A 25,472-nucleotide genomic window follows, 5' to 3' on the forward strand; every position below is an offset into this window, starting at 1 on the left:
TATGAATTTAGAATTATTTAAATGCGAATAAAATCTAGGAGGCTTGATATTTTATTTTCTTTTTGAATTATTTAATTGTGAAGAAAATCAAAGAAGTGTTTGTTATATGTGGAAACAATAGGGTTGGACCAATAAGAAGAGGCCATGTGTCCAAAAGCTTTATTGTTTTAATAGTATAGTTAGATTAGATTTTGGTGGTTAAAATATCACATTTTACTTTCTTTTTTTTTTGTTTTTGGTATTAAGATGTTGGGTACTTAATCTAATAATCTCTAAACTGCATGAGGCAACATGATGGTTTCACTTCATTCTGCTTTTCTGCCACTGCATACTTAATGGCTTATGCTAGCTGTTGTGGGCTTAACTTGATCATTGCTCATGTTTTCATTTTTTTAAACCGCATATATCCGACTGCCTATGCTGCCCGCGTTGCATCATGAACATATAACTTTACAAAAGTCGGTTTCTCGTGAATATGATAACACGTTAGCCTGTAAGACCCTACTGATTTCTTCAACTTTTGTTAATATTTTAATCAGATCTTTTGTAGCAAATATTTAAATGAAAAAAAAAGAGAGAGATGACAAATAGTTTTGTAACATACCATATATGAATGATTCCACATGAATACTAAGCACATTGTTTTATCTACTTAACACTAACCGAAAATTTTAATTAACATGAATCTTTATTTTGTTTGGCTAAAACCTCTCGATTATCCGTTGGTTGTACTGTAGTTGTAGGTTGATCATTACCGCGAATCGTGCCTTGCTTTTGTATATACTCCCACTTATCTTGAAATAGATATAGAAATCCAATGCACACAATTTCTGCTGTGAAAAAAATAACCCAAGGTGTAATATTCCTTGATGATCTCATATGGTATGCGTGTAGCCCGGTGTACACGTTGATGATCCCGAGTAGAGAAACCGTTGTTCCTAGCAACCAATGTGTGAAAAACCATGTGCTTCGAGTCTTACCGCCTCTGTAATAAGTAGAGGTGTCAGTTTTGGCTCCTTTACTTACATATGGGTCGTTTAAGACTTTAAGTTATGTTTTATCTTTAACAGGCTAAACGGGTTAGACTTGAAAGGATAGAATCAAATGGGTCAGAATCGAAAACCATTTAATGCGTATTCAAATGCACAAGGCCAGCCCGTTTTGTTTTTTATAGTAATATACTTTTTCTGATGCTACTTTTTTGGTTATTATAACCTTTAGCCCGACCCAGCCCATTTTGATCCATACTAAAAAGTACACATTTTGACCCAAACTCGTTTGGCCCGCTACACAGCCCATTTGACCAATTACTTAACCCAACCCGTTTGACTCATTACCTAACCCAACCAGTTTGGCCCATTACTCAACCCAGCCCATTTGGCTTGTTACTCAACATTTGGCCCGTTACTCAACCCGCCCATTTGGCCCGTTACCCAACCCAGCCCATTTGACCTCCATTTGGCCCATTACCCAACCCAAGCAGTCTGACACGGCTTTTTTGTCATTTCAAGAAAATTTTAAATGCGTAAACGCGTATTACCTGGATGGACGTAGAAGCCCGCTAAGTGCTTGCAACAATACAAGCCCATAAAGGGCTACTCCTAATCTCCTATGCATGTTATTGAATGCATTGCTAAAATTCTTTACAGAAAGTACTGCTCCTGCTGTTACAAGTATCACTGACAGAATCTGCAATAAATATACAAATAAATAGATAAATAAATTTTATTTTTTATTCTTCATTATCTTATGTAATACCTTAAAATACAAGAAATTTAGAGCCAAAACATATTTAAAAACCAAGATTAATGCTTGATCATGCCCTTAAAAGCATCTAAACAATCATTACAAGCAACACTAATTGCTCAATAAACAAACTTTATTCATTATTAAAGTAAAAAAGTGGACTATCATGTAATTAGTTAAATGATTAAAAAATGCAGCAAATGAACCTGAGTAACAACATGTATAAAGAACATGATTCTAAGCCTTCTTCCCTGCACTTCTCGGTTCGACAATCTAATGACCAAAATCCCAATGGGAATCAAGAAGCCCATTGAGGCCCAAAGGAGGAACGCGTGGATGATGATCTGCGTTGATAACCGATGATCGCTTATCATTGTGTTGTCTTTTTCTTTATGTTCTGGAGATGAAGTAACTACATATGGAAGTAGAAGAACAAGAAGAATGATGATAAAGTTTTTTGTAGCTTTAATGCAATATTCCATTGTTGTGTTGCGTTGCTAAAAAGTATGTGGTGTATGTGTGTGTTGTGTATCCCTTGATAAAAGCATATAAGTAGGCTTGTGGGAAAATGTTGAATATATACTGAGTGGATTAATCAAGATTATACTTGTGATTGAAAGGTGAAAGAGATGTGAGATGAGATTAAGCAAAAAGCAGATTAATTTGCATGGAGAATGATGGTTTCTTGAAGGGTTTTAGAGTTGGTGTAACAAATAGACAAATGGGCCCAAAGTAATATTAGCTTATCTCATTAGGGTCACCTTTTCATCTTAAAGAAAAATGGTGGACTTTAACAACAACAAAAAAGGAAATTTAAGGAAAAATCATATATTTTTTATTTCTGAATGAATAAAGCCTTGGTTCATATTGGCAAATATTGAAAATTCAAAAGATATTGTTTGCTTTGCCCCCCAATGGATTGCTCATTCAGGAACTTATGGTTCGATTGTCTGACACCAGACGAATTGCCTGCCCACAAAACGCGTCTTGGTAGAGAAGGTTTCTACCTCCTTATAATATTAGCCAAGGCACGAAAGTTAGAAAGAGAACTATTCGATAGAAAGCTGATATATTTCTAAGTGAATAAAAGTATAAAACAATCATGCTAGTTTCTAATAATGTTGACGGATGTTGCCAAATCTTGAAATTCAAAACCGATAGTTTAGTCTTCAAACTAAGAACTAAATAAACTCGTAAATTAATTAATCCAAACAAAATAATATATTAAGGAAAAACCATATCAACAGGACTCGAGATGAAGGAATTTGAGTCTGAGAGTTGGATAGGCGTACTGTCTAGTTCGTCATTTTCGTCCACATGTTACAAATCATAGAACTCCATATAGATCAAAAGTTATATCTATTTTAAATTAGACCATTTTCTAACACACTTGCATTTATTCATTTGCTTCAAATAATTTTTTTTGCTTCAAATAAATTTTTTTAATAACAACTTTTGTTGTATGAAATAAACAAATGGTCCCAAAAGAAGATTAGATTATCACATGAGGGGTCACCTTTTTGGCTGAAAGAAAATGGTGGGATTACAGAGCAAAGTGGTCAGTATTCAATCAATTTGTTTGAAAACAAAAAGATAATGTCAAAGTGGATCTGTGAAATCCATCACCCCACTAGTTGGTGCTCCAAACATTGGTTGTTGTACAGTACAACCCATCAATGCAGTGCTTGAGTTTAACTAGAATACCAGAAAAATAATATACAAATGTTGTGCAACTTTAGTGTTCTGAAAATCTACTAGTGATTGCATAAAAGTCACATGGGGACCTTGCTCAACAATAGAGCCACTTATTTATGTTCAAACTAATCATTACTTTGAGACTTTATAAATCCTATGATTCATTTACATGTGTTTTTAATAATAAAAGTTAGAGGTCGTTAAGCTGTTTATATCGAAGAAAATTTGATACGAAACTTAATCAATCAAGAGGGTATTCTTAGATTTTGATTGATGTATATGTCACAAGATCATGAACATGCATGTTGTTATGAATACGTAAATAATGGCATACGTCGACCTGGTTGGATTGAATGTAATGAGTAACAGGTCAAAACAAAACAAGTGGCAGAATATACTTGGGTGTTGTGGGTTTAAGGGGGTTTGCATAAATGAAAGAGTTCAAACCGTCAAATCATACCGCATTGATGGTACGATCTAACAAAACCATGGGTGGACTTAGAATATAGGGTGCAAGGTCAACCGATTCTATGGGTTTTTGTTTATGTTTTTATTTATATATGTAACGTACATAATGATTTTCCGTGGCCCTCAAGATTTTTAAACAACGATCCTGAGATTTATAAACTTATAAGGAAAAGACCAATCTATTATGTCATGTTTGAAGAAAAAAAAATCATGATCACCACATAATTTTCATTGTAGCTCTTAACATACCGGTTGTCATAACATGTTTTTAATATTTAATAGTGTGACACAACCCAACCAAATCGAAAATTAGTAGACACCGATGGAAAGATATCTAGGGTCAATCACCACAACCAACCCGATTGATTTAGTTTGTTGTTTTCCAAAATTGTGGTAAGTAGTTTGATCCATACCTAAGCAGTTAATGCGGAAAAATATCGGATATCGGTCGAGGACCGATATTTGAGATATCGGTTATTGCGGTGAGATATCGGTGGAATATAGGTAATTTTAATATCATGCAAAATTTATATATATAGCACTTTAACACTAACAATACAATATATTCTCCTATTAACAAATTAACCTTTTGCAACACTAACAATTGTAGAAAGTAGGAACTGATTAATATTCGAAACACCAACATTTGTAACATCCCGAAATTCCAAGATAATATTAATTATATTACTTAATAATAGAGGGAAAGTTTACTCGGGTTATCGGGATATAAATAGAGTAGGAGTTGGTATGGGTCGGGCTAGTGTTGGGTAATGGATATGGGTTACGGACTTGGGTTATGAACGAAGGAAGGAGAGTCCATGGGCTTAAGCCCATGATCCCTAATATAAATACCCTTAACCACCATTTCTCACATATTCCATACACACACTCAAAATACACACATTCTAACCGATCAAGATTCGAAGCCGAGACCCGAGATTTTGTTGATAGATCTGAGTTGGTAAGGTAAGAACAAATCCAACAAAGCTAATATTACTGAAAATGGTTAGGATTGGATGGGTTAACCGGACCCGAAACCCAAACTGCCCAAATCGGACCCCTAAAACGTCGATTTTAGGCCGATTTGATGGTTGGGATTTGTAGGCGCCGATCATACGATTCCGTGGGTACCAAAATCGAGTTATTTGGCTAAGAAACGAAGGATTTATGGGCAAACAGATCTGCAGCTCGATAACTTCGCCTGCAAGATTAAGTTCGCCTGATGAACTTCGCCTTCAAGCATAACTTCGCCTTCAAGCCAAGTTCGCCTAAGGGTAACTTCGCCTTCAAGCCAAGTTCGCCTAAGGATAACTTCGCCTGAAGCCAAGTTCGCCTAAGATTTAACTTCGCCTGAAGCCAAGTTCGCCTAAGGATAACTTCGCCTGAAGCCAAGTTCGCCTAAGGTTTAACTTCGCCTGAAGCCAAGTTCGCCTAAGGTTTAACTTCGCCTGAAGCCAAGTTCGCCTAAGGTTTAACTTCGCCTGAAGCCAAGTTCGCCTAAGGTTTAACTTCGCCTGAAGCCAAGTTCGCCTAAGGTTAACTTCGCCTAGAGCTAAGTTCGCCCGAGGGTTAACTTCGCCCAAAGCCAAGTTTGGTTAGAAAATAAATTATAAAGCGATAAGTTAAAGTAAGCTAATACTAGGCCACCAGATTAGATCAGACGAGTATTGATACGTGTAACTTGTACAGTCAGCCGAGCTCAGTTAGAGAATGGATTTACAGCTATCAGAAAAAGAAGCAGAATTCAGGTGAGTTTCTAGCCCCATTCCTTGTTATGTTTTCGGGGCTGTGTGCATACTCGATGTGTTGTTAATACATTTATCCTAAGTGATAAGTGTATGTCATATGTGATATGTGTGATAGATATGAATGATTGCTTGTCGGTACGCGAACGATCTTCGGATATTGCGCGTACTGTCAGGTTAAAAATAAAGGTACGAACATTATATATCGAAGATGTATGAATATTTCAAATGAACACTTGTCGGGGCGTGAACGATCTTCGGATATTGCACGTATCGACAAGGGGTATGGTTAAATGAATGATGTAAAGAACGCCTGGAGTGTTCTTATGTAATTATCGTATATGTAAAGTATGTGTATATAGGTACACGAATGGCATGTGAGTTCTATGTTCGACGTGGTAAGTTAGGATGGCAAATCCCTCTAGCTTCTGTCGGACATAGACTCGGCAGGTGATGGCGTAGTTAAGGACTGCGAGCCTTATACGTGATGTAGATGATAGATGTAAATGTAGATAGGTGTCAGCATAGGAAAGGGCTGTGAACCTTATACGTGCTGGTTTTGTAGCATAGGGGAGGACTGCGAACCTCGTACGTGCTATGAGTTAGGTTGCAACATAGGGAAGGACTGCGAACCTTGTACGTGTTGTGGATGTATGTCAGCATAGGAAAGGGCTGTGAACCTTATACGTGCTGGTTTTGTAGCATAGGGGAGGACTGCGAACCTCGTACGTGCTATGAGTTAGGTTGCAACATAGGAAAGGACTGCGAACCTTGTACGTGTTGTGGATGTATTATGGTATAGGGAAGGACTGCGAACCTTGTACGTACCATAAATGGTGAACATAGGTAAGGACTGCGAACCTTGTACGTGTTCACGACCTTGAGTACAGGTATAGACGGTGAACTATGAACGTACTCTCGGTAGACTGAGGTTAGCGATTGTAGATATGTATGTATGTATGGTAGCAAGTATGTATGTAGAACAGAAGGGTAACTAGTGAAGTATGGATATGTATCTACGGATATGTATGTATGTGTATGTATTGTATGGCGTTCGATTAACTAGAACTCACTCAGCGTAGCTGACTTTTAGTATGCACGCAGGTGAGCTGATTATAGAGTTAGCATGAGGATGACACACGGCATGGATTGAACGGCTGGCATCTGAAGAAAGAAGTAAAGAAGTAAAGATGTTTTAAATATAAAGTTTTGTGTTATGGTATTAAAGAAAAGATTTAATGTTTTGTAACAAATGATTGATGTTTTATATTCCGCGAAAAGTTTTAATAAACTCTGATTTGAAGAACTGTGTTTATGAGTAAATCCGACGCTAAAGTAGGGTCACCGGGTTCGGGGCCTTACAACATTAAACACTAAAAGTTTAAAATTAAGACTTAAAATGCTGATATCAGGAATATTGGTGATATATCGGTGAAATATCAGTCAAATATCGGTGAAATATCAGTCAATATCGCTGATATTATCGGTACCGATATTCTGACCGATATTTCACACGATGACCGATAACCGAGATACCACCGATATATCACCGAGATACCACCGAGATTGACTGCATAGATCCATACTTCTCATCAAAACCCAATTGAACCAAATTAAATTAATTAGTTCATGAATAGATAAAGTTAAAATACAAAAGACAACAAAAATGAGAAGTGTGAGAAAGAATATAATCAATTGATCTTATATTTGAATGGTGGAGATTAATTTAAGAAAATAAATTGATGAGAATGACATAAAGGTAATTACCCACTTTTGTTGACTTTCTTTTTCCACATGTAAGACACATGTTAATTCTCCAATCATTTTAAAACGTCCATAATTTTTTCATGTAATGTTATTTTTTTTTTTAAATTTCACCATAATAACAAGCGTTTTTTTATCTTTAATATGAGTATCATATTGTTATATAAAATAAAAAAATAGTGGGTTTTTTATATTATGTTATTGGTTGTTCATTATGATTTTTAATTGGGTTTTTTTATGCATTGTTTTATAGATTTTGGTTATTGTGTTATCAATTGATACCCATATTAAAGATAACAATTAAAACAAAGATTACGTCATTGTGTCTTTGTGCTCATCATTTATCTTTCTACTTATCATAGTGTTTTAGTCATTGTGTATTACGTTCATATCATTGCGAAATACGTAGTTTTCATTGTGTTTTACGTTTAAGGTCATGTGTTATATGTATTCACCATTGTGTTTTACGTTTCAGGTCATTGTGTTATATGTATTCATCATTGTGTTTTACGTTTCATGTAACTGTGTAATATGTATTCATCATTATGTTTTATGTATTAGATAATTTCTTGTTATTTTTATCATTATATTTACATATTATTATTACACAACCGTATTAGTAGCATTAAAAAAACACAATGATGATTTGAAAGACACAATGATGAAAAAAACACAATGACAAACAAAAAGACACAATAACGAAAAGACGCAAAAACACAATGACGTAAATTTTTTTTTTAATTTTTATATAACAAAGTCATACTCATATTAAAGATAAAAAAACGCTTGTTATTATGGTGAATTTTTTTTTTAAAAAATAGTGTTGCGTGAAAAAGTTATGGACGTTTAAAATGATAGGGGAAATTGACATGTGACTTGCAAGTGGAGAGAGAAAATATATACTATTACTTTTATACCATTTTAGAGCATTCCCAGTGGGTTCTCCAAATTATATGAGGGAGTTCTCCATATTTTAGAGGTAGTTAAAAATGGTTGTGAGAGGAGGAGAGAGAAAATATTACTGTTCATGGTTAAATTTGGAGAAACACACTGTTCACCTCTATAATTTTATACAGGGGCGAAGGTTAGAAGGGACCGGGGGTGGCCCCGGTCATTGCCTAAGGTTAGAAGGGACCGGGAGTAAAATGTGTATTTTCTTAATTTTCTTCAAATATTTTGTATAAATATTGCAAACATGGATAATACCTATTATACATATCTTGAACATTATCAGTATAATCCATATGTATAACTGTTTATTCTATGAACTGTTTTTCATTTATTTATATGACTTTTTGTGCAGTATAAAGGGTTTAAGCAATAAGAAAATCAATATTTAGTTTTCAATATTTTCTTCCATAACTCAGACTAATATGCTTCAAAAATATATATTTTATGGATTGATTTATACTTTTCTTATATATTCAAATCATATTCAGTTTAATACGCCTTATAAGACAGATTACTTAATTAAAAACATTCAAAATGTTAAACAAAGAAAATTTGTTTCAAACTCATTCCACTATTTTCGTTTTCCAAAAATCATTTACATAATTTCAATATTATATTAACTTAATAATTTTATTTTGTATTCAAATACAACGAACTAGGGTTATGTTAGTTTACATGTTGGTTAGTACATTATTAAAGTATTTATTATGATTTATATTCAAAATAATAAAGCTATACACAAAACTTTAAAAAAAATTACATTTATAGCATTTATTATTAAAATATGTTATAAAACTTCATTAAGATTCATATCTTAATAATAATGTAACTTAATAGAAATATTTATTATTTTAATTTTAATTTTTATTATTTGTAACTTAATCATGCTCCTCATTACATTTCAATGATATTCCATTTTCACATTATTTTTTTTACATAAAAATTGTTAATCCGGTTAAAAGTCATTTACTATGCTCCCATAAAATCCGAAATCTTTGCTTCTTTTTTTTTCTTCTATAAGTTGTTAAAATATATATATATATATATCGATTAATTAAATATTCCAACAACATCCCATAATATTAACTAATAACACGAGATTAGTATTCAACATTTAAACATTCCTAATCTAATACTTTTAATAATTATAAATAAGAATTACTACATTCACTTTATGCAACTTTAAATCTTCTAATATTCTATTAACTCAGATTAATCACTGTTATTTGAACATGGCTTTAAGGTTAGTATGTCTGACTATAACATTCATACGAAATGAAATAAATTATTTTGTTATATTTTAATTTTTGGATTTATATGTGTTGCTTGATTATGCAATTGTTAATTGTAAAATATAAAATCAATTAAAAATTTGTCATACACAGAAAATTGATAATAAATTTATCATTATCAATCAATTTCAAATTCTAAATGGTGATTATATTATCAAAGTTCAGGTAATCTGGTTTTTAGGATAATCATGTTTTTTTTATAAATATGAGCAAATGATCTCAAATGACATCATATTAATTGATTAAAACGTATAATATTTTACGTGTATGAATATTTTTTTATTAGTTTCATGGATACATTATCATTTATTTAAGGTTGGTATGCACGTACTTGAAGAACCTTACTTCTCACACAGAAGAGTTATAAGCAGAACTTATATGTTACCTTACCAAGAGTTACAAGCATACATGGATTAAAGATTTTGTTTTTTTGATAAACAATGTATGCCGATCAATACAATCACAAATGTAGTGTATCAATACAAGTATACGGTAATTTTATTATAACATATTTGAGTAATCTTAGTTATGTAATTTCTGTAATTTCAATGTAAATTGTAATTGTATTAACAATATATGATTATTTTGTTTTTGTTGACTTTATTTCACCTGATGATTAAAGTTTAAAATTTTCATTAATTACCCGTGTAATACACGGGGCTCAAATTAGTATATTTGTATTTTTCAGCTACCCACCAATGTTATTTTCATATGAGTAAAGTGTCGAAATCGTCCTTGAGGTTTGGTCAATAATGCGATATGGACCATCGAGGTTTCTTATTTCTTGCCAATTACGTCCAAAATGTTAACTCTGTTAATTTTAACCGCCGACTCATTTGTATTTCCTTTTCCTATGTTATTATTATTATTATCTAATAATAGCAAACCTTCTAATATAAATAAACAAATTAAATATAACCACCAGATCACTCCTCATCTTCATACTCCAGTCTAAGCCACTTACCACTATTCATGGTCGTCGACTATTTTTATACCCGCCTGGCAACACCGTCTCCTCCGTTGGCACTAGCGTCTTCTCCTAACCATGAATTTGAACTAACCGACAGAGAATAATGGCTTTGATTTTAAGTCAGATCGAGAAAGATAGCAGATTGAATCGGCTTGCGGTGCTTGGACTTGGCTTCTGCTGGAAAGTAATTGGTTGATTACTTGAGATCGGCGACTTTCGGTTTTAACAAAAAGGTCGATGACTTTAGTCGGTGGTTGGTATTGTTTTGGATTTTGATGATGAAGTGAAAAAACAGAGTTAACATTTTGGATGTAATTGGCAAGAAATGAGAAACTTCGATGATCGCATTATTAACTAAACTCAGAGACGATTTAAGCACTTTACTCTTTTCATATTCTTCGATAATTAAGGAAGATAGTGTATAAACATGACCATTGGTTTGTACAATTTTAAGGCCAGGTTTGATTCACAAAACCGGGTTTAAATCTAAAAAATAAGAAATAGCATGGTTGAATAAAAAAAGATTTATTTAAGTATAGAGATTCAACATTGCCTATTTGACTTGATGCATCATAGGTGTATGAATCATAGTTTTACTTTAAAAAATATAATGGCTTTCAGAAACTTCACAAAATAGAGTAAAATGTTTTTTCTGGTTTGTCTAAATATGTGGTTTTAGTTCAATGGTTTTAAATCTTCAAATTTCATTTTTATAGTTTCATTTCATTTGCAATTAAACCCGACCCTACTAATCACGTTAAGCTTGGTCATTGAATTCATCAGCGTGCCTCTCGCGTATGGGGTAGTTTTGTCTTTTTCCTCCCCAAATAAACCCAAACCTTACTTCGCAAGCCCCCTCAAGTGAGGGGCTGAGGTGTATGTGGGGAAAAAAGGACAAAATTGCCTCTCACGTGAGGGGCACGCTGATGAGTTTCATGATCAGACTTAACGGAGTTAGTGAGGTCGGGTTTAATTGCAAGTGAAATGAAACCACGAGGACGAAAATCGCAGATTTGAAACTATTGGACTAAAACCGTAGATTAGGACAAACCATATAAACGAATACCGCAATTCACTCTCACAAAATATTATGCATGTTTATAAACATTGTTAAGAAAAACTTGAAGTATCATAAAATAACAAATATGATAATGAAAGTTTACATCATACTTCAAAAATTGGTTTGAGAATCACCCTTAAAAGTTTTAAGTCTAGATGGTTACAAATATGCTACCATCCTTTCTTGACTATGATATATCCTTTTAGCATCCAAATGTCAAAAAAGCTTCATCTCTCCCCCCCCCCCCCCTCCCTTTTTAAATCTATCGTTTTTTATTTTTTAATTTACTTACAAATGTAATATCCTAACTTATATTATGCATGCTATAGTACATGTTTGTTTGCATGTCATGTACACGTAGTTTGAAGGTTGATTTTTTTTTTAAGTTTTATAAAAATAAAACTTGAATAATATACAGCTTTATTTTTAATATCCCTTAGTTTAAGATTTTATTTATACAAGTTTAAACAATAACTTTTTGTTGTAAATGATTATTAAAATCTAAATGAGTAAATATTCAACCCATAAAATGAAAAGTAAAAATAAAAGGTTAGAACCATCAGGCCCAATTGACCTTTCTAGAGTTGAGGCCTCTAAGTCCTGAATTGAATATTTCATTTCAACATTAAACCTTTTAGGCCCATAAGTTTCTTTGTGTTACGCTTGTTCCATTAGCATAAACTTAGTGTTACGCTTGTTCCATTAGCATCGTCACGAGCGCAGTTCAAACCGCTCGCTCGGAATTTGCTCGGAAAATGTTTGTTTCTTTTTTCGCTCAATTGTAAACGAGCCGCTTTGCTCGGTTCGGTTTATAAACGAGACAAGCAACGAGCAAAGGTCTGCTCGCATATTTTTAATTTATTTTATATATAATTATATATAGACAGATATATAGATACACACATAAAATATAAGTATACAATTTTTTAAACCCTTTTAAATTTTTTCTATTCCATCAATTTTATAGTTTTATTAGTTTGATTCAAATTTTTAGAATACTAAAAGTTTGTTTGCATACTCATTATATCTCTCACTTCAAATTTTTTTTTCCTAAAAGTTTACAACCTATTATACGTTTGTCTAAAAATTACTAATTTGTTTACAAAATATATTATTTACAGCATTCTACTTGTTTCTTATTGAAAATTTTAAGCTGAAAACGAAATAAAAAATTGCTCAAAATTGTTCGATGTTCGATCGAAAAATGCTCGGTTCAATTTTGGCTCGTTTCGTTTTTCGCTCGGTTCGAATTCTAGCTGTTCAGTTTGGTTGTAAACGAGCCAAGCAACGAGCAAGCATTCGCTCGATTCGGCTCGGCTCGTGAACAATTTGTAGCATCTATGATCTATGCTTTGTCCAGGTGGGGTATAAACATAGACCACTAATACAACATCCAAGCAAATACACGAAATTTAGTTGGTCAAATTTAACCTAATTAATTTGTTTTTAATAGCAAATGTCCGGACACCCAGTTTCACATAAATAAATCATTATTCGGTCTCTGAAGAACAAAACATGGTGACCGGTCCACTTCCAGGAGGAAGCCCACAGCTAGAAATATGTCCCAGTTAAACCTGAAACAAAATACTCAGACGAGACTTAAACTCCCAATCTTCCATAAGAAAAGTTATGGGGTTACCGCTTGACCAATTGATGTTTGGTATCTAATGTTGCCCTTATTAAGTTATAAACTAAAGGAAGATACAAGAGAAGAAAATAAAATGAGTTGCAAAAAAAAAAAAAAAGAAAAGAAAAAGGGAGTTTAATTAGCTTCTCTCTGTTTTCGAGTTGATATAGATGGAAAGCAAACAAAATTTAGAAATCTTTGGTTAGCAAATAGTCCATTTGTAACTTGTTTTTTCTTTTTTATGAAATGAATGTATACTTTCTTTTATTTTGTTATTGAGGCAATTAAAACATTATGGCTAAAATATTGAAATGTTTAGTTAAACAAGTTTATGTCTAATATGCATAGGGCTGTTCAAAAAGTTTGAGCTCGTGTCTTGCACGATAAAAGCTCGAATAAAATCAGCTAACAAAAATTTGATTTGAAACAATCTGAGCAAAGTTGGCTCATTTTTGTAACCGAGCAAAAAATGACCCAACCTCGGCTCTGGTCATGGCTTGGCTCGATCTTAGACTCGCTTAACTTTAAAATCAAGCACGAGACTAGCCGATATGCCTCATTTAATTTTGAGTTTGAGCTCGAAACCACCCTGACTCGACTCGGTTACAGCCTACATATGCGCCGTCTTCCTCACACAAAAACACAAATCGATCTCTCCCTCCATCCCGATTCCTAATCCTAAAGGCCGACGGTCGCATACCCCATCAAAAGCACATTACCCAATAGCCGGTACCCGTATACGCCCCTCCCACCTTTATGGTTAATATTTTTCAATTAACAGTTCGGTTTTCAGTTATGTTTATAAAACACAATCACCCAATCATATAATATTCTAAAATAAGGCAAAAAGCACACTTATTGCAATCACAACAATATCACACATTGTGTGGAAAAGGCACATTATTGATTACGACTGTTTTCGTTTCAACACACAGTGATCGATAATGGCGACTCCCCCGAAGCCATGGAAAGCCGAATATGCAAAATCAGCAAGAGCTTCATGTAGAACATGCAAAAGCCCCATAGCCAAAGAAACATTACGTCTTGGAAAGATGGTTCAATCCACCCAATTCGATGGTTACATGCCTGTAAATAATCATCCCCTAAATTACCCTTATGTTTCTTGCAATAAAAATCCTTGCTTTTTTAGGGTTCTTGATGTTTAGTTGTTGCAAACTGTTTATATGCTAAATGGGTTTGGTTTAATTTTGTTGGTTATATGAATCTTGGTATAAATTTAGGGTTTTTATGGTAGACATTAGTGGTTGTATGAGTCTTGGTGTGAAGTTAATATTAATAATATTAACATTGTTTGTAAAGATGTAACCTTTTTGATATATTTGTGCATTTTTACAAGCTAAAATGGATTTTTTTTTAATTTTTTAATGTATGGGGTTTTTTTCTTTAATCTTTAATTGTTACAAATAGTCTAAAATGCTAAATGGGTTTGCTTTAATTTTGTTGTTTATGTGATTCTTGAGGCAAAGTTAGGGTTTTAAAATGGTAAGACACTAGTGGTTGTTTGAGTCTTGGGGTGAAGTTAATATTAACAATATTAACATTGTTTTGTAAAGATGTAACCTTTTTAATATATTTGTGCATTTTTACAAGCTAAAATGGATTTTTAAAATTTTTTTTAATGTATGGTTTTTTTTAAAAATCTTTAATTGTTACAAATAGTCTAAAGTGCTAAATGGGTTTGCTTTAATTTTGTTATTATGTGAATCTTATGTAAAGTTAGGGTTTTGTTGCCAGACACTAGTGGTTGTATGAGTCTTGGTGTGAAGTTAATATTAACATTGTTTTGTAAAGATGTAACCTTTTTAGTATATTTGTGCATTTTACAAGCTAAAATGGATTTTTTTTAAAAAAATTTTAATGTGTGGGTTTTTTTAATCTTTAATTGTTACAAACAGTCTAAAATGCTAAATGGGTTTGCTTTAATGTTGTTATTATGTGAATCTTGATGTAAAGTTAGGGTTTTTATGCCAGACACTAGTGGTTGTTTGAATCTTGGTGTGAAGTTATTATTAACATTGCTTTATAAAGATGTAACCTTTTGATGTATGAAGTGAAAGTTATGTAATTTTTGCATTTTTGAGAGTATAATGGTGAATATTGTATGGGTTTCTTGATCTTTAGTTGCTACAAACTGTGCTAAATAGGTTTGCTTTAATTGTGTTATTATATGAATCTTGTTGTGTTAGCATCAGCATTGTTTCATAAACATGTAATATCTGTGCGTTTTTACAAGCTAAAATGGATTTCTGCATTTTTGAGGGTATAATGGTTATAAATATTATATGGGCTCTTGAACAGACGTGGAATCATGCTAAGTGCACACTGATGAAGGCGAAACAGATAAAATCGTATGGATTTTTTCATATTTTGTTGTTATAATGCTTTCCATTTAAGAACTATATTTATTTCTATTTTGTTATTTTTGTGTTTTAGTTGTGATGATGTAGAAGGCATTGAAGCGCTTCGTTGGGAAGATCAACAGAAAATTAGACAATATGTTGAAAGTGGTGGAGTCGGGTCCTCAACAGCTGCAAGTTCATCTGCAAGCACGCCGGCTCGTGCTGGTAATAAATGTGCGATTGAAGTTTCAAAAACATCCCGTGCTACTTGCAAGATATGCAGTGAAAAGATTATGACTGGAGAGGTGTGTAATTGTTTTTAAGAGGTGCAAGCGGCAAGCCTGCCCCCACCCCCCACCCGGGGGGGAGCGGGGAGCGGGTCAAAATGGGCTATTTTTGGTTTTTGGTAACGGTTGGGTTGACTTGAAACAATTTCTATCCAAACATTTTATTTTCTTTAAACAGTCAGTGTGGCAAATACGATCATGAAGATCCTGTTATTAAATACAAATTAATCTTTTTTGTGCAATTTCTTTCTAAATAAGTTGTGTGTCAAATACAGTCATAATAATTATATTAATACCATAAAAATCCTTTGTTAGAATGAGTCAGGAGTTTATCTGCTTTAAAAGTACATTATGATTTGACTTTCAACTCTTCTTTTCTTTTGTGATAAAAAATGATGCGTTTGACACACTTTTTTCAATTTTTTATGGGTAGGTTCGTATATCTAGTAAGCCCGAGGGTCAAGGTGCTAGAGGTTTAGCATGGCATCATGCTAAATGCTTCATGGATTCTAATTCAACTACTCAACTTGAAACTTTGGACGGGTGGGAAACTCTGCCGGATTCAGATAAGTCAACTGTCAAATCACTGGTCAAAAAGGTCTCAACCACCAAAAAAGGTAAATAACAACATACTATTAGTTCATTTTTATATAATTATGTGACCATTTTGCTTGTTCTTTTTGGAAAAGTTGAAGTGAAGGAAGAAAGGGAGACTGTAAATGGAAGCTCTAAGCGAAAAGGAGCCATTGACCGTGACGATAAGTCAAAGATAGCCAAGACTGAGAACAACAACACTTCAGGGGACTCTGAAATGGACCCGTCTAAATTGCAAAGTCTGTTAGAGGCCCAATCAAAAGAATTTTGGGCTCTTAAAGATGATCTTAAAAAACACGTGTCAACATCAGAGTTAAAGGAAATGCTGGAAGCGAATAATCAAGATTCGTCAGGATCAGAACTAGACCTGCGTGACCGTTGGTAAATTCTTTTATAAATAAAAAGTCTCACACTTTCTTGTTACCCAAATCTTTATCAATTGAAAATCAACTGTAAAATCCAATTCTGCATTACAAATTAAAAAAGTCTTAAAACTTTCTTTTTTTACCCAAATTATTTCAGTTAAAAATCATCTATATAATCCAGTTTTGTATTTATAAATAAAAAAGTCTCTAAACTTTCTTGTTACCCAAATCTTTATCAATTAAAAATCGCTGTAAATTCAATATTTGCACCTCAAAATAAATAAAAGTCTCAAACTTTCTTGTGTTTTCCAATTTTTTTGAATCAGTGCTGATGGGATGCTTTTTGGAGCACTTAAAACTTGTGAACTTTGTACCGGGCATCTTCACTATTCTGGAGGTACCTATAAATGCAAAGGATATCTAACCGAATGGAGCAAATGCGCGTTGTCTACTTCTACCCCTGATCGTGTAAGCGGAAAATGGAACATTCCAGAAGATTCGAAAAACCAGTATCTGAATAAGGTAGTTTGGTAAACGGGTCATACTTCATTATATATTGGTGGCACACAATTTCTAATTATGTTCTTAACTAACAATTGTCAGTGGTTGAAATCACAAAAGCTGAAAAAGCCCATTAGGATAGTGCCTCCACCTTCATCTAGCACTCCTGGTAAACTTGCTAGTACTGCAACGACTCAGTCATCTTACAGTGAAAAATTGGAAGATTTGAAAGTGTCAGTTATCGGTTTGCCATCTAAAACTATGGTACCATTTTCAATAAGTTTGTTTTATTAGGTTTTTTCTTAAAGCATACAACTTTCTGATATTATTATCGCGTAGGGTGAGTGGAAGACCAGAATTGAAGGCGAGGGAGCCCAATTTCATGCAAAGATCAAGAAAGGTATATTAGAATCTAGTTGTTGTGAGTTGTGACATTTTGACCCGTTTGTAAACGGGTCGATTTGGGTTATGTTGACACAAAGTCTGATTTTATGTGAATATGGCAGACACAAGCTGTTTAGTTGTAAGTGGAGTGCCAGATAATATGAATGCTGAGATGAAGAAAGCAAGGTATCTGATTTTATAAACCAATTATTGTGATTTCAAGTTGCAACAATCAGTTTAAACCTATTTTGTTTTGATTTTCTGATTTGCGAAATCTTTTGAAGAAAATAAGTGATTTGGAAGGAAACAGAGAGGATTAAATAGATTTATGTTTTTCCTAAACTTTCCTCCCAAATATGAGGATATATGAGGAAAAAAGAAAAAAGAAAAAAGAAAGACTTGATCTTTTTTTTATTAAATGACCAAACTACCCCAACCTAACCTACCCATTTTACATTTCAAGGTTATCTTTGTAAAGTTGATAACTTTTTTTCCTTTTCTAACTCAAGCAGACGAACAAGAAACTAAAAGTTGCATTTTTTTCCTTTCTTTCCAAACATGTTGCCGAACACCTACTTTTAATACACATAAAATCCTATAACGTGTTGTTTAAAGATTTTAATTATTATTGTAAATCATTTATTTTTGTAGTTATAATTAAGAGAAATAACTAATTTATGAAAAGTTAAAATTGACATAAAAGTGTTTACGGGTCAACCTAACCTGACATGGCCCATTTCAACCCGTACTCTTAAAATGACCTTTCTACCGTAATCCCTTTTGATATGTCAACCAACTAGCCCATCTTGTGGCCTCTAATAAATGGAAGTATTGAAAAAATAAAGTATTATTATGGTTAATATTCTTGAAAATATGAGCTAATTTGAGCTTGACAGGAGGATGAAAGTACCTATTGTGAGGGAGGATTATCTGGTTGACTGCTTTGCAAGGAAGAAAAAACTTCATTTTGACTTGTACAAAATAGAAACCAATGAAGAGGCTAACAAAAACATGGTCACTGTAAAAGTCAAAGGGCGGAGCGCTGTGCACGAAGCATCTGGTTTACAAGATACGGGTCATATTTTAGAGCATGGAAAAAGCATTTATAATACAACTTTGAACTTATCTGACCTATCCACTGGCGTTAACAGGTGGTTCTTGCAAATTTTTGTTAATTTATGCTTTTCACTTGTGTTTTTATACGTGTAACGTGTATTTTTGCTTGAAGTTATTATATCCTTCAGATTATTGAAGAAGATAAAGGTTCAGGCTGCCACGTGTTCCGAAAGTGGGGCCGAGTTGGTAATGACAAAGTTGGAGGAAATAAGTTGGAGGAGATGTGTAAAGAAGATGCAATTCAAGAATTCAAACGGTTGTTTCTTGAAAAAACTGGGAACTCATGGGAAGATTGGGAACAAAAGAAACTTAAAAAGCAACCCGGACGATTCTACCCCTTGGAAATCGTATTGTTTTTTCTTAGCTAATTACTCTAGTTACTTTTGCATATGTGGCAAGATGGGTGGGTTGGGTAACCGGTCAAAATAGCTTCAGGTCAACACAAGTAATTTTTTTTATCGGGTCGTGTCGGTGGGCCCAATAACACCTTTTTGTCTTTTTTTTATCAAATTTTGTAAATGTTTAATGTATTAAATATGAAAATATTATAGTTTTTGAAGATAAAGCTATCACTTTGGCGAATTTTGAATCTTTAACCATTTGACCCCGTTGGAGATTAATATAGCTTAAATCGACCCCGTATTAGGTAAATGGTCGAAATGGTCCCTAATGCATCGAATGTTTGATCTTGCAGGATTATGGTGTGAACAAAGATGCGATTCAGAGGAACAAGCTTAAAGATGCTAAAAGTCAACTTGCTCCACCGTTAGCAGAGTTGATGAAGATGTTGTTTAATGTGGAAACATACCGGTATGATAAAATTTATAAATTATATATTTCCTTTATATTCTTATAGAAGGAATACTTTTTTATGTATTCAAACTTTGCAGAGCTGCAATGATGGAGTTTGAGATTAATATGGCGGAAATGCCCCTTGGGAAGCTTAGCAAAAGCAATATTCAGAGAGGTAATTAAATTGCTAATGGATTAATCTATTAATTACCACAATATTGTTATCTTTCCTTGTATAAAGTTTTGTTTTCCTTGATTTTTTTCTTCAGGTTTTCAAGTATTGACTGAGCTTCAGGATTTATTGAACAAGTCAACTGATAACCCTGCAGTCAAAGAAAGCATGATTGTTGATGCTAGCAACCGGTTTTTTACAATTATTCCTTCTGTTCATCCACATGTTATCAAAGATGAAGATGACTTCAAAACGAAGGTAACACGTGTGTTATTAATATTTTATTATCTTTAGTGCTTATTTGTCACTAAAATCTTTCTGATTTGTAGGTCAAAATGTTGGAAGCACTTCAAGATATTGAAATAGCTTCAAGGCTAGTAGGGTTTGATGTTGACAACGACGATTCACTTGATGATAAATATAAAAAGCTTCAATGTGAAATGGTCCCACTTCCTCATGACTCTGAAGATTACCGGTTGGTTGAGAAATATCTCCAAACGACGCACGCCCCTACACATACGGTTTGTCTAATTTCTCTCTTTGTTCAAGGGCTTTTTAGTCTTTTCACATAATAACACATGCACTAAAAGCTTGTTCTTTTTTTGCAGGACTGGGCACTTGAACTTGAAGAAGTGTTCACGGTTGATAGAAGAGGGGAGTTTGATAAGTTTTCTCCATATAAAAATAAACTCAATAACAAGATGCTCCTTTGGCATGGTAGGTTTGACCAACCAAGACTTTCTTTATTCTCTTTCTATAGTTTCGTATATAACAATGATTATATATTTTCAAATTGATTGTTGTATTCTTGGAGAATCAACCGGTCAGACTTGGAGACAACCGCTCCTTCCAATCTACATTCCATGTCTTCTCCCACTGTGGCTTCATGAGTTCTTCGGCCGCTGCAGATTCGTTGGCGTTGATGGGCAAATCCGGAAGACATGCTTCCATCAGAGTGTGGATATGTTCTACAATGGCACTGACTCATCGGTGAGTCACTCTCTGCACCTAGTTTCTAATTGATGAAGTGGAATTCTTCTAGCGGGGTGATCCTACTCTCTCGGGTTGGCATTACAACCCAAGAGAGTAGAATCACTTTGCTGGAGGAGTTCCACGACATTGAAAAGAGATTGGGTAAAGCGAGTCAAAGGTGATTCAGTGCCTCTGCAGAACACATCCAAACTTTGTTGGCAGCAATGATTCTCGCATTTGCTCCTTGACGCCTATGCGTTTGCATTGACGAAAAACTAGTGGGAAAAACGTGCCATGTTATTTTGGAATGAAGAAGGGGTTTGATAATGCTAATGAATGGGAAATAACTTATTAAGCATGATTATAGATGCTATGTTCGAATGAGGATCCAGCCTTTATGAATAAAATAATTCACGAGGTTGTGAACACTTAAAAACATATTTAGGACACTTTTAAACCGTTTGACGCGTATTCTTTTTAGCTACAATTTTTTAAATTTCACTCCTGTAACACATTTTCTGATAGGTTCTCGGTTGACAAACTTTGTTGGTATCTTAAGCCAAGGATTGCGAATAGCCCCTCCTGAAGCTCCTGCAACAGGATATATGGTTCTCTCTCTCTCTCTCTCTCTCTACACACATGCACGCACATATAAATATATGTGTATATATATAGAGTTATGTTAAAAAGGAAATTATATCTAAAAGTGTAGAAGCCACCACGACGCCACGTGTCCAAGGAAATCATGGGAGAAATAAAAATGCGTTGACGCATATAAACTTTTAAACGGATGGTTATAATTTCCTTTTACCCTTCTTTGGCAAAATATTTTTTATAGCAGAACCCTTTACTATATAATAATAATAATAATAATAATAATAATAATAATAATAATAATAATAATAATAATAATAATAATAATAATAATATTTTTTTTGATGTGTAGTTTGGTAAAGGAATTTATTTCGCTGACTTGGTGAGTAAAAGCGCTCAATATTGCTTTACCGACAAGAAAAACCCGGTGGGTTTAATGCTACTAAGCGAAGTCGTGTTAGGGGAGATGTACGAACTAAAGAAAGCCAAGGTCATTTTTTACAATCTTTTGTTATATAAAATTTGTTATTCTTACGTGTAATATTTTTCATATTTTTTCATGGTCATGAGCTTTTCTTTATTTATTATTATTCAGTATATTGACAAACCTCCTAAAGGGAAGCACTCGACTAAAGGCCTTGGCAAGAACATACCTAACGCGTCCGAACACCTCAACTGGAAGGATGATGTCACCGTGCCATGTGGCAAACCCGTACCCTCAAATGTTAAGGCGACTGAGTTATTGTATAATGAATACATCGTCTACAACACCGGTCAAGTAAGTTGTTGAATATAAAACATGCCTATTTATTTTCTGTCACATGTAACAATATTTATTTATAGATTATATAATAATATCTTTGTTAACAGGTTAAGCTGCAGTTCTTGTTGAAGGTGAGGTTTCATCACAAGAGGTAAAAAGACATAAGAAGTGTGTACAAATATGGTTAATGCTTTTTTTTTTGAAGTTTAATTGCTGAATGATCTCTTTTTGGGGTTTGTTTGGAGATCTATAAGCAAAGCTTTTTAGAATTGTAGCTGCAAATACTTTTGAAAACCGGTGACTTCTAAGATGCCTATTTCTATGTTTAAATTCCATGAAAACGGGCCAGTTTTGTGGGTACGGGCTGGAGTTGAAACGGGCCGTTTAACTTAAAAACATATATTAAATTGACCCATCTCTTGTTGAGTTTGTTTCATGAATTTTAGTGGTGTTTTAAGTATAGTTATCGCGGTATGGATGAGTGTCGGTTTTGAATGGCGGTTTCAAGGTGACGAATACCAGACAAACCCGCTCGGTTTCAGTGTAAATGAATCCTTTGTTTTCTTCAAATAGTTAAGTTGGTTTTTCTATATGATAGTCAACAGTTTAGGTTGGAAAATCATGGGAATGTTAACATGACATCATGGTCTATGTATTGTTGGCTGTAAATCTTAGTATATGTTTTCTTATTTAGAAAGAAATCATTTAAACTAATTTTTTAACTTAGTTTTGCTATATTAAAGTTTTGGTGTTTTTTTAAAAAATAAATTTTGTTGTGAATAACATTAAAATAAAGAATATAAAAAATTTGAGGGTACAAAGGCATAATGGTTTTGATAACATATCTAAAAGTTAAAAAAATAAAGTTAAGTTATCCTACAGAGACTTATAAATCTTGAAAGGGTACAATGGCATAATGGTTTGTAAAAATATAATACAATGTCGAACAAAATGCAACTAGTTTGAGTTCAATTAGAGTTCGTTGATACATTTCTACGACTTTCTAGTTTTAGAAGACTATGTGTTTGAAAAATTAATGTGTTACATGGGTTGTTTAATATTATTTGTTTCTAATATTTAAATATATATATTATTTTAATTTTATTTATTATAAGGATAATAATAATATAAATAGGGCTTGATGATGAAAGTGTTTTAAAAATAAATGAGATGTTATACCCGGTTTAAAAGCTATCTGGATTTGGTGACCATTACATGTTTATTCTTTTTATTATAAAATTGTTTATTAATTATAAATAATATGATTTTAAAAAAATCGGATACTAATTTTTAGTATATCTTTATTTTATAGGATTTTCATATCAAATATTTGGTAAGATTAAATTTTAATTTAGTGAGATGTTATAACCCGTTTAAGGGTTATTTGAGTTAGGTGAGACCCATACCGTGAATTCAGGTCAGATGCACGAGAAGTATCTATCTACCTATTCTAATAAAATAAAATAATTGTGAATACATATCATTTGGAGATTAATTTCTAGTCAAAATTTTTCGCTCAAATTTTTCTTCTATTTTTAATGAAAACACATTTATGGCAGTGGAATTAAAAGATATCAATCTATTTTTTAATCAAATAACTTTATCTAAATTATATGGATTAAAAGTATGCAAATATTTATGTCAATATAGTCAAAATATTTATATCTTTAATGAAATAAAAAATATATATATTTTTTTATTAAATCAATTTAATACACTTTTGAGTGTAAGAGATGAATGTTGTAAAAATTCAATAAATGATATTTATAAGTTTAAGATGATAAAAACAAGAATAAATTATGAATGAATACCAAATTTATTCTCACGTATTATTCAACCTCTATGGATTCATGGAGTTGTCATCAATCTCTTTTGAAACTCTAATACAAAAAATGTTTTATTCATGCTAATTTTATTATTAGGGGTGTTCTTCGGGTTTCGGGTTTTTTGGGTTTGGATCTTCGGGTTTCAAAGTTTTAAATCTTAGCCCGAAACTCAACCTAAATCTCTCACAGGTAATTCGAGTTTGGGTTTTCCAGGTTGGGTTAATCGGGTTTCGAGTAGGGCTGTAAACGAACCGAACGAACACGAACAAGGCTTGTTCATGTTCGTTCGTTAAGAAAATAATGTGTTCACGAACAGTTCACGAACGCTTACCGAACGAAATTTTATATTCGTGTTCGATCATTAAGGAAATTAATGTGTACACGAATGGTTCACGAACACAAATAAAATCGGCAGAGCCTAGAGAATGAGACCAATGTATTCATCAATGTAAATAATGAAAACCTATAAACGAATCGAATGAACACGAACAAGGGCATGCTTGTGTTCGTTCATTTAACTTTAAAAGAGCACGAACACTTAATCGAACAAATATTTATGTTCATGTTCGTTTATTTAAAAATGGACATTTGTGTTCGTTTGTTTAAAATCTAAACGAACATGCATGAACAAATGTAAATGAACACAAATATAAACGAACTTAAATGAAGAGAAATTACAAATACAGGTGACCTATCCAGATAATATTTAATTATTTTCTTTTAATACATATAAGAACTAAATTAACAGATATAAATGAACATAAACGAATGTCACACCTCAACCTAAGGCAGAATATGTCGGGGCACGACATAATTGTATTATTGCTCAAAAAGACACTAAAGTATAATACACGTGTCAATATCTAAATTATTTATTTCATATATCAAGTACGCAAAGCACAATATTGTCTCAAAAGGAATAAACATTACAAATGAAAAATAATTAATTTCATCTAAAAGTCTTTATCCGTCATGCAACCTAAAGTCCAACTATTCTTTAATTCGTTTTCTTCATCTAATATAGCTAGCTACCTGCACCATGCGTGAAAATATATAGTTTGCAACACACAGTTGAGCAAGTAATCACGGTTTTTGAATATACATAATATTAAAAAGTCAATTCCTTGCGATAAATATGAATTACAACAACTAGCATAACAATAAATATAAAAATTGTCTTTTCACTCGAATCACATAGATAGTGAGCTACTTTGACGGCGTATGATCATACTAATGAGGATGAGATACCAACCATCAAAATATAAAATTAAACACATAGTTACATTTACACGTATAACTAATTGAGCAATATCATATAACGCAAATATTAGAATTGTAGTGGAATAAAATGATTGAGTTGTGAACGCATAATGCCCCCAAAATGTAAAACGGTAAAAAGGGGGATGTGAATTACTACCTTATCGAATG

The 25,472-nt window shown here is 33.0% G+C and overlaps 2 protein-coding genes across 2 annotated transcripts; one reads left to right on the plus strand and one right to left on the minus strand.

The window, feature by feature from the left end:
- Window positions 1-629: 629 nt before the first annotated feature.
- Window positions 630-2,243, minus strand: LOC143560945 (cytochrome b561 domain-containing protein At2g30890-like). Its single transcript, XM_077049132.1, has 3 exons — window positions 1,953-2,243; window positions 1,541-1,689; window positions 630-985 (listed from the first exon to the last, which is right to left on the minus strand). The coding sequence occupies exons 1-3, from the start codon at window positions 2,226-2,228 to the stop codon at window positions 676-678; spliced, it is 735 nt and encodes a 244-aa protein (XP_076905247.1). The 5' UTR covers window positions 2,229-2,243; the 3' UTR covers window positions 630-675.
- A 12,002-nt stretch (window positions 2,244-14,245) lies between these two features.
- On the plus strand, window positions 14,246-22,462 carry LOC143560961 (poly [ADP-ribose] polymerase 1-like). Its single transcript, XM_077049140.1, has 20 exons — window positions 14,246-14,406; window positions 15,638-15,687; window positions 15,773-15,983; window positions 16,399-16,582; window positions 16,655-16,940; window positions 17,251-17,446; window positions 17,528-17,689; window positions 17,765-17,825; window positions 17,932-17,995; window positions 18,706-18,960; window positions 19,038-19,272; window positions 19,620-19,735; window positions 19,816-19,892; window positions 19,987-20,147; window positions 20,219-20,410; window positions 20,498-20,606; window positions 21,387-21,469; window positions 21,808-21,945; window positions 22,051-22,233; window positions 22,326-22,462. The coding sequence occupies exons 1-20, from the start codon at window positions 14,263-14,265 to the stop codon at window positions 22,371-22,373; spliced, it is 2,955 nt and encodes a 984-aa protein (XP_076905255.1). The 5' UTR covers window positions 14,246-14,262; the 3' UTR covers window positions 22,374-22,462.
- Window positions 22,463-25,472: the final 3,010 nt, after the last annotated feature.

The sequence above is a fragment of the Bidens hawaiensis genome, unplaced genomic scaffold (genome assembly GCF_021521415.1).
Source record: "Bidens hawaiensis isolate Kalapana, Puna unplaced genomic scaffold, B.hawaiensis_p1.1 tig00020517_1, whole genome shotgun sequence".
Taxonomy (NCBI): Eukaryota; Viridiplantae; Streptophyta; class Magnoliopsida; order Asterales; family Asteraceae; genus Bidens; species Bidens hawaiensis.

What these genes read in the sequence shown, in the direction of transcription:
- LOC143560945 (XM_077049132.1), bottom strand. Translation starts at nt 2,228, where the DNA reads ATGGAATATTGCATTAAAGCTACAAAAAACTTTATCATCATTCTTCTT. An exon ending in TTATACATGTTGTTACTCAG is followed by an intron (nt 1,690 to 1,952) that starts GTTCATTTGCTG and finishes TATTTATTGCAG; the next exon opens with ATTCTGTCAGTGATACTTGT. An exon ending in GGGCTTCTACGTCCATCCAG is followed by an intron (nt 986 to 1,540) that starts GTAATACGCGTT and finishes TACTTATTACAG; the next exon opens with AGGCGGTAAGACTCGAAGCA.
- LOC143560961 (XM_077049140.1), top strand. Translation starts at nt 14,263, where the DNA reads ATGGCGACTCCCCCGAAGCCATGGAAAGCCGAATATGCAAAATCAGCA. An exon ending in GGTCTCAACCACCAAAAAAG is followed by an intron (nt 16,583 to 16,654) that starts GTAAATAACAAC and finishes TTTTTGGAAAAG; the next exon opens with TTGAAGTGAAGGAAGAAAGG. An exon ending in CAAGATGCTCCTTTGGCATG is followed by an intron (nt 20,607 to 21,386) that starts GTAGGTTTGACC and finishes ATTTTCTGATAG; the next exon opens with GTTCTCGGTTGACAAACTTT.